Source organism: Helianthus annuus, chromosome 4 (assembly GCF_002127325.2).
Source record: "Helianthus annuus cultivar XRQ/B chromosome 4, HanXRQr2.0-SUNRISE, whole genome shotgun sequence".
In the NCBI taxonomy this organism is placed as follows: domain Eukaryota; kingdom Viridiplantae; phylum Streptophyta; class Magnoliopsida; order Asterales; family Asteraceae; genus Helianthus; species Helianthus annuus.
Window position 1 is genome coordinate 207,686,449 of NC_035436.2, and position 17,741 is coordinate 207,704,189.

The window sequence follows — 17,741 nt, forward strand, 5'->3', positions numbered from 1 at the left end:
GATCAAGGATGATGGTGTAAAATTAAAGTTGCTTTGTTTTTTCACTCACCACGTTGATCAAAGACACGGACACCGATCTATACAACTGAAGCGAATACACCATTTCAATTACTAATATGTGATTTACAAAAAAAGAACACTTGAAAATATGATTTAATGTGCATAAGAATAATAATATTAAATACCATAATATCCACAATACACCATTTCAATTACTAATATGTGATTTACAAAAAAAGAACACTTGAAAATATGATTTAATGTGCATAAGAATAATAATATTAAATACCATAATATCCACAATAGCCCAGTGATGTTTGTGAGTTAGGTAGAATTTAGAGTAGTAGAAGGTCAAGGGCTTAAATTTGTATCTTGGGAAAACCGGTATAAATTTGTATTTATGTAGTGCTTTGTGCTTGTAGTTTGTCTTTGGCTGGTTGCCCGCGTGGTTTTGGCCGTTTTGTAATGGAATATACCTTTCCAGGGCCGGCCCAAGGGTAAGCCGAATGAGGCTTGGGCCTTGGGCCACCAAAACTATAGGGCCTCCACAATTTGATGAAACAACAGTCCATTAATAAAAGCTTTAGGGTGTGTGTTATTAACAGATTGATGGTTGGTAGTGTAGTGGTTTTATGTATGTATGGATGTTGGTGAAACCTGGGTTCGAATCCCTGGTTCATCAAGTTTTTTCCTTGTTTTTAAATTTTAACAAAATCTTTCAAATAATTACACTTGGGCCCTTCAAGTTTAACTTTCAATTACATACATTTTTTTGAGAAAAAGACCACAAGATTTTACTTCGCCTTAGGCCACCAAAATAGTTGAGCCGGCCCTGTACCTTTCAGAAAAAGGGGGTCAAAGGTTTAATCCTTATGGTGTACAAGTTTAGGGTGGAGGGAGTGCTTAGGGTGTAAGGAGTGGTTAAACACTTTGGAGTGGTAAACTAAAAAACCGACCAATCAGAGCGCGCCATGTCAATCAGGCAAAAGTGTTTAAACTTTGCTGAAAATGGTTTAGACACTTGGTGAAGTGGTAAACTATTTTTTTAAAGAAAAGGAAAAAATTGTGATTGGTTGAGATAGGAATGGACCCCACCCCACCACACACACCCTCTACTTCACCGCATCGGCATCACACCACCGATTTGGTAAACTTGGAAGCGGCAAACTTTGTTGGTGGTGGTGTTTACCGAGTGGTAAACATGTTTGCCGCATGTTGCCGATTACCACTCCGTATGCCCTTATCAAATGGTGAGAGTTTAACTTATTTTCTAACCAATAATGTCATGTCATGTCCCTACTTCACTTCCCATTTTGCACTCAATCACTAGCAATGGTCAAACACATGGAGAGATAGAGAGTGAAACAATTTAAAAAAATGTAATTGGTTAAAAGGGGTTGGGCCCACCATTAACCCTCTCTCAACCACCTCTCTCTTCTTCACCGAGTCGGTGAATACTCACCGCCCACACCACCTCTCTCCTCTTCCCCGATCACCACTCCAACACCGACAATAGTTTCCCAATCAGTAAACCCCCCTCCCCGAGACCACTCCCTCCACCCTTAGGTTTAAAACAACACCAATAACATAAAATTTATTAATGTAACTATTTTACAAAATCTCTAAATTACAAAGAAGAAAGGATACGTTAAAAGCAAGGTAATGATAATAAAAGCGACATCCCATCCCCAAAAAAACGCCATCATTCACATAATCACATCCATAAATTGGAGAATTATTAAGGTCCCATGTCACACTCGTTCCTAACTTCTCTGGGCAACTACTCTATGTTTTATTTTTATCTTTGATATTTTTACTTTCTATTATGTTCATTGGATCCGGCTGCATAGTATTTTCATCATGTCATTTATCAGTTATAATTAAGAACTTTTTTTATAAAGTAAACGGGGATACTCATTTCATGTTAAAATATAAGTAAACAACCACCATAATAAAGTAAACGGTGATACTCATTTCATATTAAAATATAAGTAAGCGGCAACATTAGATAACCATACAAATATAAATTTTGGTAGGGGCTTAATAATTAAACCGATCAGGCAGCTTAAAAAGGGTTTTCCCTCTTATTATTTGTAGCTATTAAATAAATCTTCTCATACCAATAAAAAACACATTGTTAAGCTTATAAGGTACAAATACTGTTTATCCGGTTTTGGATTTTGCATGTGTTTCGTATGTGTTCATTTATTTGTATTCTAATATATAAAAATGAAGAATTAATAAAGTAGGAGTAAATAATAAGTGTTGTCATGGATGCTTGTTTTCCAATGATAAAGAGTACTGTGTCGGCGTTTCTAGGATGACTTTTGCTCCTTTGTTACGAAAACTTGTCACAAGAACATATTACATATGCCTTTAACTTTTGCTTCTGTTTGTGCACTGTCCATCTTTTTTTTTTTTTTTTAATTTGATCATAAAAACAATCACAGAGATGTTTATGTATGCACATCTATGATTCAATGCTTTTGTTTTCTCAAAGAAAATCTAGACAAGAAAGTTTTCCACTCAAGTATAAAATGCATGAAAAATGTGTATGTTACTCAAATTATTAAATAGGTTAGTCTAGTCTGGATTTAATGAAATTGTACGTTGGTGTCAAATGTCAACTTTTATAAAACTTGGTAACTTATAACTGGTCCAAATAAACCAACGCCGCTCATGATTATTGTTTGTTGTCATCAACTCTATACAAGTCATCGCAGACACCACAACTAGTATAACCATCACTTCCCACCATCCACCCTCGCCATTGTCACCATTGAGACACCGCCTACACCGCCATTGTTGCCACGATCAACAACCATTGTCAATGCGACCATCATCGTCGCTTCGTAAGCATTAGCTGCCATAGTAAAAATATAGCAGCTAAACCTATTTTTACACTTTCTTTTCTTTTTAAAACAACTCTTCTGATACATTTTTATCATATCACATTTTAACCCACTAAATTGACTTAATAGTACTCATGTTTTTATGCGTCGTTTTGCACCACAATTTCTATTTTCCCGTGACAATGTTGTTTTTGTTTATATATTTAAAAAAAAAAAAAAAAACAGAAAGGCTGAGCTTGTGATGCTTTGGCAAAGTGGTTTGCTTTCCACTAAATTCTTGAAAATTGACGTTTAAACTGAATTTCATATCGTGTATTTCCTTTTGGGCGTGCGATTAAGCTAAATATAACAAAGAAAACTTTTTAATGAAGATTCTTATATATATACAGTTAATTATACTTAGAAAATGACTTGTAAGTTAATAGTATTAAGATGTGTAGTAAAGGTGTTCATCTCAACTCTCAAGTGCTTAAGAGTTTTAGTTTCATAACAGACATTTGCGTGCATTTAAGAGTAAGTTCAAAGTTTTGTATGAGTTAATCTGCCAGGTAAAAAAATTCACCAACCTAAAACTTGATTCAAAAAAATGGTTTGAATTATAATTCTTAGTTAGCTTAATGTGTTATTAGTATTTCAAGTTGTATGTATAACGTTTTGTAAAGATGACACTATCACATTTCCTTTTTGTATTTATTGAATTAATTTTTATTTAGGTGATCTCGTGATTTCTTAAAACCGTGTCACATCAATGCACACATATAGCTGTATTGGTGGTATTTTCTATGACTATTTCACATAAATATTTATGGCTATTTTACATAAATATTGGTGATATATTCAATGACTCTTACATATATTTTTTTGAACGGAAAATTTGAATTAGTGACGGACCATTGGAGTATCATCATGCCATCAGCGAAACTATCTGATCATATTCATCTCCACTAGTCATAATGCCTATACACAAATTCAGAAGGAAACCCAATAAATATGAGAAAACCCCCTTGTAGGAATCTAACTCATGACCTATTAGTTCAAAGTCTTATCCCACCCCTAAGATACCACTAGACTATAAAGCCATGGGAACTATCTTTCATATAAATATGGTTGTGATCGTGGAGGCGTGGAGTTAGAGTGATTATCGAAATGGAACAATTAAACTATATGTTTGAAGCCGTAAATAATATTAGTTTTGGTTCTGATCAAGATAGTTGGTTTTAGAATTTTGTTGTGGATAGTTTATTTATTGTGAAAGATGTTCGAAAATTTATTGATTCTATGATTTTACCGTGGTTTGGGGTCCATCACTAGATGGAGTCGCTGCATCTCATTAAAGGTTAATATTTTGGGATGACGTATCTTATTGGATCGACTCCCAAATTAATCTACGTTGGTTGATCGGTGGATTGATGTTCCTAGTATTTTATGCCCATTTGCAATGAAGTGGTTGAGACGTTTGGTCATGCTTTCGGTGATTGAGTGAATGCTAAAAAAGTGTGGGGCTTAATTGCTAAATGGTTAGATTCGTCTTTGCCATCTAACTGTTTGATTACTTGGTTGATGCCTTAGTGATTTCTAAAAGGAAAAAAAAAAGTTATACATGCTATAATATTGATCGATTGGTGGTTGCTTCGAAGATTTCAAATAATACATTTTTTTTGCTCATGATGATATAAGAAAAATAAGCTTAATAAGCTTATTCGATCTAATCCTAAAGTATTCCTATTTGTGGTTTGGTGTTTGTATCGGGTTTTTGCTAGTTCCTCGATAGCTTTTTCTATGATAATATCATTGTTGCCGTTAAAATAAACCCTGAATACTGTTGACGATGGTCAAAATTGCTGACTACATTGCATTGTAAACAATTGTCTAGTACATAATAAACTATAGTTTGTGTACAATGGTATATATTTCGGGTGTATATTTTTTTGAATGATTAATGAAAGGCCAATCACTCGGGTAAATTCAAAGGCAAAACGTTATGTTACCCACACCCATAAATACGAACCATGTTGGTGACCTTTCCCGACCCCATTCAAGAGGAAACCTACTGCATCATGCAGTGATAACACCCTCGTCTTAACCAAATTTTGTTAGATGCGAGACCCTTGACTTTTTTTTGGAAAGTGATGTGGCTTTCAATGCATTAGAAAGTCATCTAATTTTTTTAAACACATAATCCTTTTACTAATTTGATTGATTAAATTAATTAAATGAAATGAAATATTATGGTGACAGATATCTATCTTCCAAAGAAAATATTCACAAAACCCCAAACGCCCAAAAACCAGAGGAACTAAAATTTCTCAATCACACCCCCACCCTCTCCACACATCATACTCTCTCTCTCTCTCTCTCTCTCTCTCTAAAATCTTCGACCTCAACACTGCATGGTCCTTTCTATCGCACCACTTTGTGGTTAATTTCACACACAAATTAGGGAAATTTCTCCCACCCATTTCGCAGTTCCACTATAATGGCAGTTCCTGATCTTCCCATTGCAGCAAATTTACAGAAAAAAAACAGGATCTTGATCGTCTTTTCACGGCTTAAATCGACAATGTGAGGTGAGTTTGTTGTAAATTTCATTTGGGTTTCAGTTAAATGTTTGTTCATCGATGATGGTTTCTGAAACAACCACCAGAAACCAAACAATTCATGACGTCATCGCCACTAAAACTTCAATTAAACCCAAATCAAGACCGGTTTCTTCAAGATACTTATCCCCTTCACCTTCAAATTCGAATTCATCATCATTACGGACAGTAACACCTTGTAGGAGATCCCTTTCTCCTCTAATTTCAAAAAATTCGGCTTCTCCGGTGGTGAACCGGTCGGTTTCCGTCGACCGGAGGCGACCCGCTAGACCGGATCTTACCCTAAAACCCAACAATGCTGCTACTGGTGGTGGGGTTACATCTACAAGAAGTTTATCAGTTTCTTTTCAAGGTGAAGCCTTTTCTTTACCAATTAGTAAAACCAAAATCACCCAACAATCACCTAAATTAACCCGAAAGGCGAATCCTGAAAGAAAACCAACCCCCACTGGAGATCATGTTGAGAATACTAAACCCATGGATCACCACCGCTGGCCCGGTAGAACCCGACAAACAAACGCCACCCTCTTGTCGAAAAGTTTTACTTTAGAGTGTGGGGGTGAGAAGAGTAAGGTGAATTGTTCCAATGTATATAGGGAGTTGAAGTTACACCAGTCGCTGAATTTGGACAGCAGAAGGGTGTCGGTTGATGGTGGTAAACCAAGTCTTGATTTGGTTGATTCGGTTGATCTTTTAAAGCGTATTCAACGTAACCCGGATGGGGATTTGGTTAAAGATTCGTATTCGGATACAGATAGTGTCTCCTCTGGTAGCACCTCAGGAGGAATTCAAGAAAATGGGCAGACCCGTTTAAAAATCGGGCGTAGTGGGATTATTGTGTCACCTAAGTTTTGGCAAGAAACTAATAGTAGAATGAGGAGGTTGCAAGATCCAAGTTCTTCACCACTTTCAACTACCCCGAAACCGAATGCTTCACAAAAGAATTTAAATTCAAGAAGGTTGTCGAGTGATAATAATCTTTTATCATCAACAAGAACGATGGCTTCCCCAAATAGAATAAGACCGTTATCACCGAATAAGGTTATGACGACATCACCATCTAGGGGTATGATTAGTCCTCGTAGGAATTCGGTTTCTGGAATTAATAATAATCTTGGTGAGACACCATCGGTACTTAGTTTTGCTGTTGATGTTAGAAGAGGAAAAGTGGGTGAAAATCGGTTTCTTGATGCACATGTTTTGAGGCTTTTGTATAATCGGCAATTGCAGTGGCGGTTTGTAAATGCTAGAAATGAAGACATAGTATTAAAGCAAAAACATAGCGTTGAGGTATATTCATTTTAAGAAGATACGTTATTTTGGACCATAATAACTCTAGATACTCAAGTACTTTGTTTTTGAACTCACTTATTGTTGTTTAGGAAAATCTATGGAATGCATGGATTACGATCGCAGATATGCGTGATTCTGTGACGAGAAAAAGACATAGGTTGCAACTGTTGAGGCAAAAGCTGAAATTAGCATCGATTCTTAAGGCGCAAGTAAGTTTTACTCATGTATTGTATGCGGTGCGGTGTGTTTTTAGAAATGGTTTATTGTTTTGTTGTTGTATAAATGCAGATGGTTTATCTTGAAGATTGGGCTTATTTAGACAAAAACCATTCAATATCATTGCTTGGAGCCATTGAAGCTTTGAAGGCTAGCACCCTTCGTCTTCCTGTTGCGGCAGGAGCAACGGTATGTGCCTTTTGTATTCTACTTTATTATTATTATTATTATTATTATTATTATATGTTTTTCTTTCAAGAACTCAAACTATATGATGATGTTGAACTTGCTAGGCTGACCTCCAAAGCATGAAAGATGCCATAAGTTCAGCATTTGATGTGATGCAGGCAATGGGGTCATCAATGAACTCACTTTGTTTACAGGTGTCGTGTCTCACTTATGATTTTTTTTTTTTAACTTGCGGTTGTAAAAATGTTATTTGCGGACGGGTGGAGCTAACACATGATGTGTAATTTCAGGTTGAAGAAGTGAATTTAATGGTGACCAAAATTGCAAAATTATCTGCAAAAGAGAGAGCTTTGCTTAGGATTTGCAAAGATTTCTTATCTGTTTTATCAGCCCTCAAGGTAAATCTATAAAATATGTGAAGTTGTGAATGAGTTTGGTTCTTGTGTTTATACATTGTTTTTTGCTAATTACGATAATACCGTGGGCAGGTGAAGGAATGTAGTTTGAGAACACATGTGTTACAAACGAGTTGCGTGAACTGATGTTACTGTTGAAAAATCATTAACATTTAACCATGGACTAAGTAAGTAGCTGATTTTCTACTTTACCCGTTGTGGCAGATACACAGGAGTTGCTTGTTGTATTATGTATCTTCCTAATAGATGTAACTGTATATATGTATATGATGATATAAATATATATATAAGTTAATAAATGATTCTTTTTAGATTTTCTTGTAACTGTCATGGTCTCCTACGCTTTGAGTTGTGCTATAAACAAGTGGAATGGTGCAATTGTTTGTTAATCACACAATTGGCAGGGGATGACTAACGAATCCGAATCCAAGTATGCGGTTAGTTTCAAAAATTTATATAGTATGGTATTAGGTGATATCCATCAGGTTATCAAACGCAACATATGCGGCTAAAGTTGTTAGAAATTTGAATCCATTAAAATTAATAAATTATTAGAAGGGATGTTTTTTCAAGGTGTATCGGATTTCAGGTAATGAGCATCACAATGATAATTTTCAACCACCCATATAATGGGCATACCCACGTCTCCATGCAAATTATCAGGGGGGGGGGGGGGGAGTTGAGGAACCCTCTCGATTTGGAAAAAAATCAGTGGAAAACTTGTATGTTAATGAGTAGAATGGCTAAATCATATACAAATGCTTACTATACTTTCATAGAATCATAGGTTTTATTTACGAAAATTGCAGTATTATCACACTCTAGAGACTAGTTGAGTTTGACTTGGTTCTCCGCCCATTGTGATTGTGGTCCAAACTCCAAAGTGATAGATAGGGTCAGTTTCATGCGGTGTAGTTTTCTTGGCCCAGTTTTGGGGTTTGAGAAATGCAATTGGGCGAGTCAAAAGACGAACTGGGCCCACAAGTAGAGGTGTACAACGAATTGAACCCGAACCTGATTTTAAAACCGGTTTGAGAGAAACCGGGTTAGAATCAGTTTGTAACCAGCAAACTATTTTGAAACCAGTCAAACCTGAATCGAAGTGGTTAATACCTGGTTTCAAACCTGATCGTTTCCCCTTCAAAAACCGAACAAGTTTCACCACAAGCTGAACCGGTTTGGGCCAAAAACTTAATTTGTGCACCTCTTATCTGAATTTGCCTCCTGGAAGGATGCAAAGGTCAAATTAGATTTCATGAGACAGCCAATTAACCCCAAAACCAAACCAAACCAAACCAACCAAATCTGCATGGCTTTTTTTGCTTGGTGGCAAGCAATGTCCTTTTTGCCCCTTCTTTCTTAGCTAAAAAACAGAGAATATTTAACTAGTGAAGATGGATATATTCCATCCTACACACATAATTACAAAATTATCACCTCATTCTAATCAAATATTCTTTTAATCCAAATTTAAACATTGACACACAATATCCAAATACTTGACCCACTATTTTGTTTCAAAAGAAATACACAAGCTTTGTTTCACTAGAAGCTGAATGAGTGGCGCTTTCAGACGCATTGCCGATTCTGGTCTCTTCCTTGACATTAGTTAGTCCGAGTTGGTGATCTTGTGGTGCTGCATTGGACATGGCCTGTATGGTTCCACCTCTGAGTACAGTCTCAACAGCTGACTCACACACATGCCAGTTTCCCGTCCACAGCAGCCCCACCGCACCATTCACCGGGTTCACTGTCCGCCCACATGCTTCCAACAATAGAGATTGAAATAAAGCTGCACGTACGTCAAAGAAAACTTTTAATAACCATAATAATCCCACTTGTATCTATGTACGGGCGGGGGGATAGAGAGGTTGCTTTCAGTGGCGAAGCTTGAGATTTCCGACCGGGGGTTGAAAACGTACACGCCCAAAAATTTCTATAAAACGGGGGGTCGAAAACGTATATACCCAAAAATTTCTATACGAAAACTACATACTCTCCACTACTGAGCGAAAAGTTCGGGGGTTCAGCCGCCCCCTCCCGCCCCCACTATCCTACGCCCTTGGTTGCTTTTACCAAGTAATAATATATAATAAAATCAGCATGCATATAGACAAACTTACCAGGTCGTTGGTGCTGGGGGACGGCGGAGAGGAAGGACATAAGGGTGGCACGGCCAAAGAATTTGGCGACGAATAGTGTGGCGTTGGCCTGAGCTTGTGGTGTGTCTTGTATGGCAGCCAGGCTTTGGCGGAGAATGCAATTCTCGTTGCATCCTTTTCGAAGAACGCGGCAGCCATTACAACTCATGATTGGCTAGAATTTGATCATGTATGTAACAAATGAGGGAGATTGAAGAAGAGGTGTATATATAGATAGAGCAGGAAAGAGATGATAGAGGTTGTTGCAACATTTCATGTTAAATAAATAAATAAAGAAATAATATTACACTCAATGCTTTTTGTTGATGAAATTTTAGGCTGGTGTGTTTATCCACGTTAAAATAATACGAGTTTGGTACAGAAAGTTAACCATGGCAACTATGAGGAAGTTTCTACCATCAAGCAATATTCAGAAGTTGATAAAATGCCATTTAAAGGACAAGTATGAAGGATAATAACACTTGAAGAACACCTCAAAAACCAATACGAATCGGAGGATAATAATCAAAGAAATCTCTATTAATGGAAAGTTCAAACAATCATTCCAGAAATTGGCATCGTGGAAAAGAAGGTCGTAGGAAAAGGCTCTTTCAGAGGACGTGGAAGAAGTTAGGATCGAGGAAAGAGCGAATTCAAATGTTATTAATGTGGTCATTTCGCATACAAACGCATAAAACGAAAAGAAAAGGATATGCATAATAAGAACCGAGAGGCTACTATCATGTTGGAAGAAGAACTAATGGTATTGTGATAGCAAAAAGTTGAAGACCTTTAAACTATATTTATTTAGTTTAAAGGGAGTTTGAAAGTATATCTAGTATTAAAGCAACACATTCGCCGATTCTAAGTAAGGAAGAAGTCTATTGCCGGCTTTGATGATTGAAGGTGACAGTTTAATTATGTGTGGATTTAATCGTTGATTCAAAATAGTAGAAAAGCAAACAAGGTTTTTTTTTCTTCTGTGCAATTGAGTGACTGGAAATCAAGAAAGAAATAAGATAGAATTACAAATCAAATTGGGTTCAAGTTCAAGACATGCGAAGCAAAGATTAAAAAATTTGATCCATTCATGAACCTTAGATCAATTTGATTTACTAATCTGTTGAAAATTATTCACAAGGTGTTCAAGAGACAGTTACAAGCCATTCAAAATTACTACAAGCCTGCTCCGGGTTCAAACCGTTAAAAACCATTAAGAAGTTGTTCAAAACAATCAAAAGCCGTTCAAAATCCATCATCAATCGATTGATTGAAATTGGAATCTAGAAACAGCGAATGGTTGTGTTGGATCAGAAACAACAAACTCTCCCGTGAATTCATCTCTTCTTTCAAAATCAATTTTAATAAATAATTTATACTTGTGTAAATAAAAAAAAGATTACGAATTCATATAAATTCAAACGTGTAAGCTTATTTTTTAGTATTGAATTTTAATAATAATGATATTTGTAATGAAAAAAAGAAAATAGGGATGAGGTTCATGAGTTCATAATCCTTTTCGGAGCTACACCTAAAGCATCCATCGTCTAAGATGGACATGCCTTTTGTAAGATGTGTGGTTGTCTTTTTTCAATGGCGGAACACTTTATATATAAATATAAAGAGGCCAGCAAGCAAGAGCTGGGGAGTAAAACAATGACAAAAATACAGGAAGAAAAACAGAGTTACAGCATCAAAACGCAGCCGACTCTCCCATTTCAAAGATGTGTGGTTGTCAATTGTAATTTTAACTGAGAATAGTTACTCATCGAGTGGTCTATTGAAACAAACGATGCAGCTGTGAAGTTGCACAAGTGTTGTAGACTGTCTCCCCATTTCGTTACCGTTGCCTGCTTGTTTGTTTGTTGTTATTTTGAATAATTTAATGTTATTGATAATGTTAGACACGGTGGCGTAATGTCAAATGACTATATATGCGTGGGCGAGGTAATTGGCGTGGGATCATGTCACGCTTCGGAAAGAGGAAGGCGGCATTGGGTTGAGTCGGCTTAAAGACATTAATATAGCTTTATTGTCAAAATGGGGCTGGAGGCTAAAGGCTGAAGATAATAATTTGTGGACAGAGTGTTATATCTTCTCTGCACTTGACAAGGGTTTGCTGGGATTTTTTTTCCAGCAAGAGCCTCTTTGGGTGGGGTATGGTGTGGGATAGCTAAAACTTTGTTGAAAAATAAGATAGAAGGAATCCCTTTAAGAAACTTCTTCAAAGGGTCGGTGGGAAAGGGTGATGACATAGCTTTTTGGTTTAGATCCTTGGGTTATTAACGAGCCGCTCAAAGACAAATTTCCGAATCTATTTTTGTTGGAGTCGGAGAAGAGAAGCAAAGTCATCGATCGGATCAGTTGCGTCGCGGGTGTTTCAGCGGGAAGATGGAAGTGGAAAAGGCAGGCGATGTCGGCTCAAGAGGTGGCGGAATTGGATCAGTTATGTGCTATCATTTGTTCAGTTTTGTTAAGTGACTCGCGTGATAGTTGGAAATGGAACGGTGCGGCTGATGTTGAGTTTAGTGTGGGCGCAGTTAAGAGACTCTTGAATAGGGGCAGGGGCAGCAGTGGAATTTTTGTGGTCAAATGGTGCAAGTGGCTTCCGATTAAGTGTAATGTTTCCATATGGCGCGCCGAGATGGACAGGATTCCTACTGCCGTGGAATTGGTTAAAAGAAACATTAATATCGCTAACACTAACCGCCCTTTGTGTGAGTTTGGTGATGAGACAGTGGAACATGTTTTTACCTCGTGTTTCGTTGCTTCGGTGGTATGGTTAAAAATCAGCAGGTGGTGTAAGGTTCCGAACATTTACGTGTTTTCCTTTCGGGATTTGCTGGATTTTCACAGCAGATGTGGGCTGGGAGAAAAGGCTGCTGGAGCTTTGAAAGGTATCATTCGGATAGCGTGCTGGAGTTTGTGGAGAGCGAGAAATGGGTTAAAATTCAATGGTAAGCAGGTTAGAATAGACGACATTGTGAGCGAAGTTAAGTCGGTAGGGTTCCTGTGGTTTAAAAGCAGTTCGAAATTGAAGAACATAGATTGGGATAGTTGGTGTAAATTTGTTTTTATGTAGTCGCTCTTTGTGGTTGGGTTTGGTTGTGTTTTAATGAAGTTTTTGTTTTAAAAAAAAGGTAATTGGCTTGATCCGTAAGCTGTTTAAAACTATTTCCAACACGACAACAACAAATAATGAGCTATACACCAAATGACACATTGTCCATCTTTCAACACAAACCACTTCTGCCGCCTTTTACAATCCAATTAACTTTCTTCACTCTTGTTACGAAGAACAAAAGAAAACATTAATTTGCAACTATTCGTTGAATCACGGGTTAACAAATAAACCGGTGTATTTTAAAAATGTTGGTTTTAGGTTAAAAAGATGAGAAAATGAAAAGTGATGAACATGGTTACGTCCTATTGTCGGCCAGCCAGTTTTTGACACCACACCAATAGCCGCTTTCCAAACATTGCTTTCTATTCTGAATTTAACAAAAATAACTTTTAGCAAACCAAAAAATTAAATTGTGAAAAGGAGAGAGGAACAAATAAAAAGGCATTATTATGATTAAGTGTAGAGCGGCAGCCATGAATTTGGGCTTTTTCATGTGCGTTTAGGAATGAACCCACATGGGGATTGGGGGGTCTATCATACCCAAACACATCACTATTTGGGGGTGGAAAACAAAACTTGAATATTTGAGAGAAAAACAATTTACCGTAAACTTTTAGATTCTTAATTATTGTTTTAATTAAACTTTAGTGAGTGGCCGGTTGTTTAACTTAAATGTATTCATGATCAGTTATTCATTTACAGAAAAATAGATATGTTTAAAAAAAGGGATATCAGGTTTTAAATTTGTTAGTTTTATTTAATTTTTCTAATAAAAAAATAAAATATTACAAACTTACGTTATAAAAAAGTTTTAGGTAGTTATTAGTGTAAGTTACATTATTAAATAGAAGAAGAATGTGATGAAAATAACACAAATATTTCAAATTTAGATGTAACCTGCTGATAAGAATCTAAGAAACTAATTAAAAATGAAAGATCAATCCATTGTTCGTTCCTCACATTCATTGTACATTCATATTTCTCTTTTGGTCCATAACTACTTGTAAATTCTCTTTTAGTCCATAACTTTTTTTTTAAATTAAACTTCATTAAAACAACCTCCGACCCAAATGGGCAAAAGACCAAACAAACAACCAAGCCCCCGACCCAAACGGGCAAAGGGCAAAAAAATTACAACATGTACAGAGGGTATTTACACAATTCCGTCCACATAATGTACTTATGTGTAGATCTATTTTTAACCCAAGCATAACCTCTAGATTTTACCTCCCCGGTGATATCTTACGGACTACAACTTTTCTGATTAAAAATCAGATCATTCCTTTCTTTCCAAATGCACCAACACACTATCATAGCCAACCCGTACATGATCTTCTCCTCTGAATGTGTGGATTTCTAAGATGTCTTTGTTGTTTCATAACGACTTCTAAAGTTGTTTCAAATACAAGTACTTTTAATCATATAACATATCAAACCTTATTCATTTTAACATAACACAAAACAAATTCCCATAACGAATCAAATGAATTGTATATCCTAGCAACATAAAGAATTCTATCTTCTAGTTCTATTCTATGTACATCCATCCAATATTCTATTCTAATCTTTTCAAAGTATAATTATAAAAAAAAAAAACAAATGAGATAATAATGATGTCATCTTGAGTTAATCCAACGACAAACGCGGTTTCTTCATCGGAAGTGGACTTTCAACCTCTTGTTCATGAACCAACAGTTGACTTTTCTTCCCACAGTCGATGCTCAATCCCATATGGAAGTCAGGTAAAGCCGGAAAGTTCAAGTCAAAATCACGCGGTTGACTAGAAGCAGCTCCGTCGGAGGTTGTAACACCGCTGCTGCTGCCGCCGTCGTAGTGACGTCGCTTATGACCACCGAGTGCCTGGCCGGTGGGAAAACATCGGTGACAAATAGAACACTCGTGGGATTTTCCACTAGGCTTCAAAACAGAAGTGGTAGTGGAGGTTGACGGGTGGTCGTCGGGAATGTTTTTCCGGTGACTGGCTTTGTGGCCACCAAGTGCTTGATAAGAAGGGAAGGTCTTGTTGCATACGGTGCAGGTGTAGGCATGATGCGGTGGTGAGACGGTGGCGGAAGGGTTGCCACGTGCAAGTAACATCAAGCATAGAGCTAAGTATTCTTCTTCGGTCTCCATGGTGCGTGGGCGCTTGGAGCGTTTTCCTTTGTTCCAAGAGTCTTGAACCGGTGGCGGTGTGGTGGTGTTGAGTGCTTCAAGTGCCATTGTTGGTTTTGGATTTTGATATGTGAGTGATGATGAGGGTAAGAGTTGTATATATATAAGAGGTGAGGTGGGGTTGGGGTTGCGTGAGGGGTGGCGGTGGGAGTGTTGTAGAGGTTAATCATAAGCTTAGGTGGATCGAATATTGGTGAACTTATTGTATAAAAAATAAATAGGAAATGTGAGAAAAGAGTTAAAGAGTGTACACGTTGAGATATGAATAATAGTTAGTTGGCTGCTGAGGTCGGCGAGAGTGGGAGGGAGTGGAGTATGGGGGTCATTTTCTTTTTCATTTCTTTTTTTCTTTTTTGATTTTTATTTTTTTTTATTGATAAAAAATAAAATAGTTTAAGAAATGACAACCATAGGTTTTTAAAAGTTAAAACTATAAGTATGAGTTTATGTAAAAGCTGTAATTTTAATTTGGATAATGAAGAAGACATGGTTTGGTTTGGTTAATATAGAATTTGGGTGTGAAACGTCAAATGAGAACAAACAAACGTGTCCTTTTTGGCTATTACTTTCATGCTTATACTTTTCTTATTTTTAACACGTGCGGTTGGTTAATTGAGTCTTCTAGTACATGCTACTTATCCTCCTCACCTTCACTTCTACTTGAAATGATATATGATCGAATGGTATCTATCTAAATAGAGGACACATGTCCATAACGTAACCACATGTATTGTTTATGCGTTTTGTCATCTCAAAAGTCATCTTCCATGCACATATACGACCGTAATTCTGACCACTCCCTTGTTAACTAACTTTACATAAAGGGGATGGATCTATATAGAAGATTAAACATATATTAGAATATGAAATATATAATTATGATATCTGTATTATCTCTATAACAATTACCAAATCGGATTAACAGTGCCAGCCAGATGAGCTATTGGCTTACTATTTTTCCCCCACATTTCACTCTCTTATTTGTCCAGATCAAAATTTGAGTGAATTGCAAAAATTGTCCTTTATCTTTATACCCTTTTATATGCAGTGTCCTTTATGTTTAAGATTGACAAGTTTTATACTTTATGTAGAATGATCATGTTGTCATTCTACATCTTAAGGACTAATTTATATAAACAACTAATCTTTTATTAAATAAGACTTTAAAGCCAAACATTAAAAACAATTTTCTTTCTCTGCTCATCTTTTTTCCTTTGTTCTTCAGCCATACAACCTCCACAACCTACTTACACCACCACCTCCACCTCCACCTCCTTCCACCACTGCCGCCACCAACGCCTTTCACCACTGTCGCCACCACCGCCACCACAACCTCCTTCCACCATCGCCACCATAACCACCAACCCACCACCGTTGAAACGACACCATAACCACCTACCATCGCGTCATCCACCACCAAACCCTAACATCAACTTTAGGAAATTTTAGACCAAAATATTCAACCACAAAAATTCAAAATCTCACGTATTAATCTTTCCAGTAAGTTACACCCAAAACCATATCCATATCCATATTCACCAACCCCTGATTCGGAAACGCCGTCGTGCTTGTTCCATGTCCTCCGTCATCATGTTCGTTTTGAGTCCTCCAACGTCAAGCTTCTAGGCGGTCAGGGTTTCAACAATTAGGGTTTTTGTGGGGTTGATACTTATGACCGACGATGGTGGTTCGTCTCTCAGCCACCACCTGTAACATTCTAGTGTTGAAGGTTGGAGTGTTATGGGGCTATTTTTCACGTTGTAAAAAAAGAAATTGCATATTTAAGGTTCATTTGATAATCTCTTGTCATATTCACCATACGACAACTAATATGCGTGTTCTCGATCGTAAATCATGCAATTATATATAACCTGTAAGAAACGCACCATTCTATCCGTTTCCTCCTCATTCGAAATCACTCCCTCCTCCGTTGTCATTGCCGCCGTTGCAACCTTTTCCAGCGAGCCACCGTTGTAATCTGTGCACCAATTTTAGATAAGAAAGCCACCATCCTACTCGTTTTCATTTTCCATTCAAAAGCCCTAAGGTTTTATTCGTTAATTATGATCATATAACTCGAATTTGACGTGAAACAGGATGCGCAAATTAGGGTTCATATTTGGGGAAGATGATGACAGAAACTAGGCTCTTATGTTAATTGAGGAGAGAGAGAGTGTGTGTGCTTATGTATATAGCATATAATAATTATACTTTGTTTCCATTTATTAAAATTATTATTAAAATGGTTTTGTAAAATAAATGGGTGAAAAGACCAACTTGCCCTTCACTTAATGGTTAGAATTAACTGGGTTAGGCTTAAAGGACATAATTTGTAAGATCTTTAAACGTTAAGTACAAAACTCATCAATTTTAAAGACAAATGACACCGCTTGAAATTTGGTGTAAAGATAAAGGAAAAAACATGTAATTCACTCTCAATTTTTTTTTTCTTTTACAAACCGTCCACCACATCGACATCTCTACCGTCATCGACGGTTACAAAAACAACATAGTTTCTTTTGGAAAATTATCAGTTTCACATACGATATTTCTGGACTGGTTGTAGAAATATGGTCAATAGTGACAACTAAGAAGATATGTCGCCTCCGGCAGCGGTGATAGTAGAACCTGTGACAACTCGTATTTTAGAACCGTCTCTTGTATTACGTGTTAACCTGTATGAACTCTATGTGATTACGTGAATGCTATGTTTTGGGAATGTTTGAACATTAACCCGATTA

General features: G+C 36.9%; 3 protein-coding genes across 3 annotated transcripts; 1 reads left to right on the forward strand and 2 right to left on the reverse strand.

The window, feature by feature from the left end:
* Positions 1-5,113: 5,113 nt before the first annotated feature.
* Positions 5,114-7,879, forward strand: LOC110938277 (QWRF motif-containing protein 2). Its single transcript, XM_022180738.2, has 6 exons — positions 5,114-6,739; positions 6,832-6,951; positions 7,031-7,147; positions 7,252-7,341; positions 7,438-7,545; positions 7,636-7,879. The coding sequence occupies exons 1-6, from the start codon at positions 5,471-5,473 to the stop codon at positions 7,687-7,689; spliced, it is 1,758 nt and encodes a 585-aa protein (XP_022036430.1). The 5' UTR covers positions 5,114-5,470; the 3' UTR covers positions 7,690-7,879.
* Positions 7,880-8,985: 1,106 nt separating this feature from the next.
* LOC110935373 (LOB domain-containing protein 38) lies at positions 8,986-10,605 on the reverse strand. The gene is made up of 2 exons (XM_022177767.2): positions 9,687-10,605; positions 8,986-9,355 (listed from the first exon to the last, which is right to left on the reverse strand). The coding sequence occupies exons 1-2, from the start codon at positions 9,871-9,873 to the stop codon at positions 9,081-9,083; spliced, it is 462 nt and encodes a 153-aa protein (XP_022033459.1). The 5' UTR covers positions 9,874-10,605; the 3' UTR covers positions 8,986-9,080.
* Positions 10,606-14,240: 3,635 nt separating this feature from the next.
* On the reverse strand, positions 14,241-15,199 carry LOC110938278 (zinc finger protein ZAT10). The gene has a single exon (XM_022180739.2). The coding sequence runs from the start codon at positions 15,046-15,048 to the stop codon at positions 14,455-14,457; it is 594 nt and encodes a 197-aa protein (XP_022036431.1). The 5' UTR covers positions 15,049-15,199; the 3' UTR covers positions 14,241-14,454.
* Between the last annotated feature and the right edge of the window lie 2,542 nt (positions 15,200-17,741).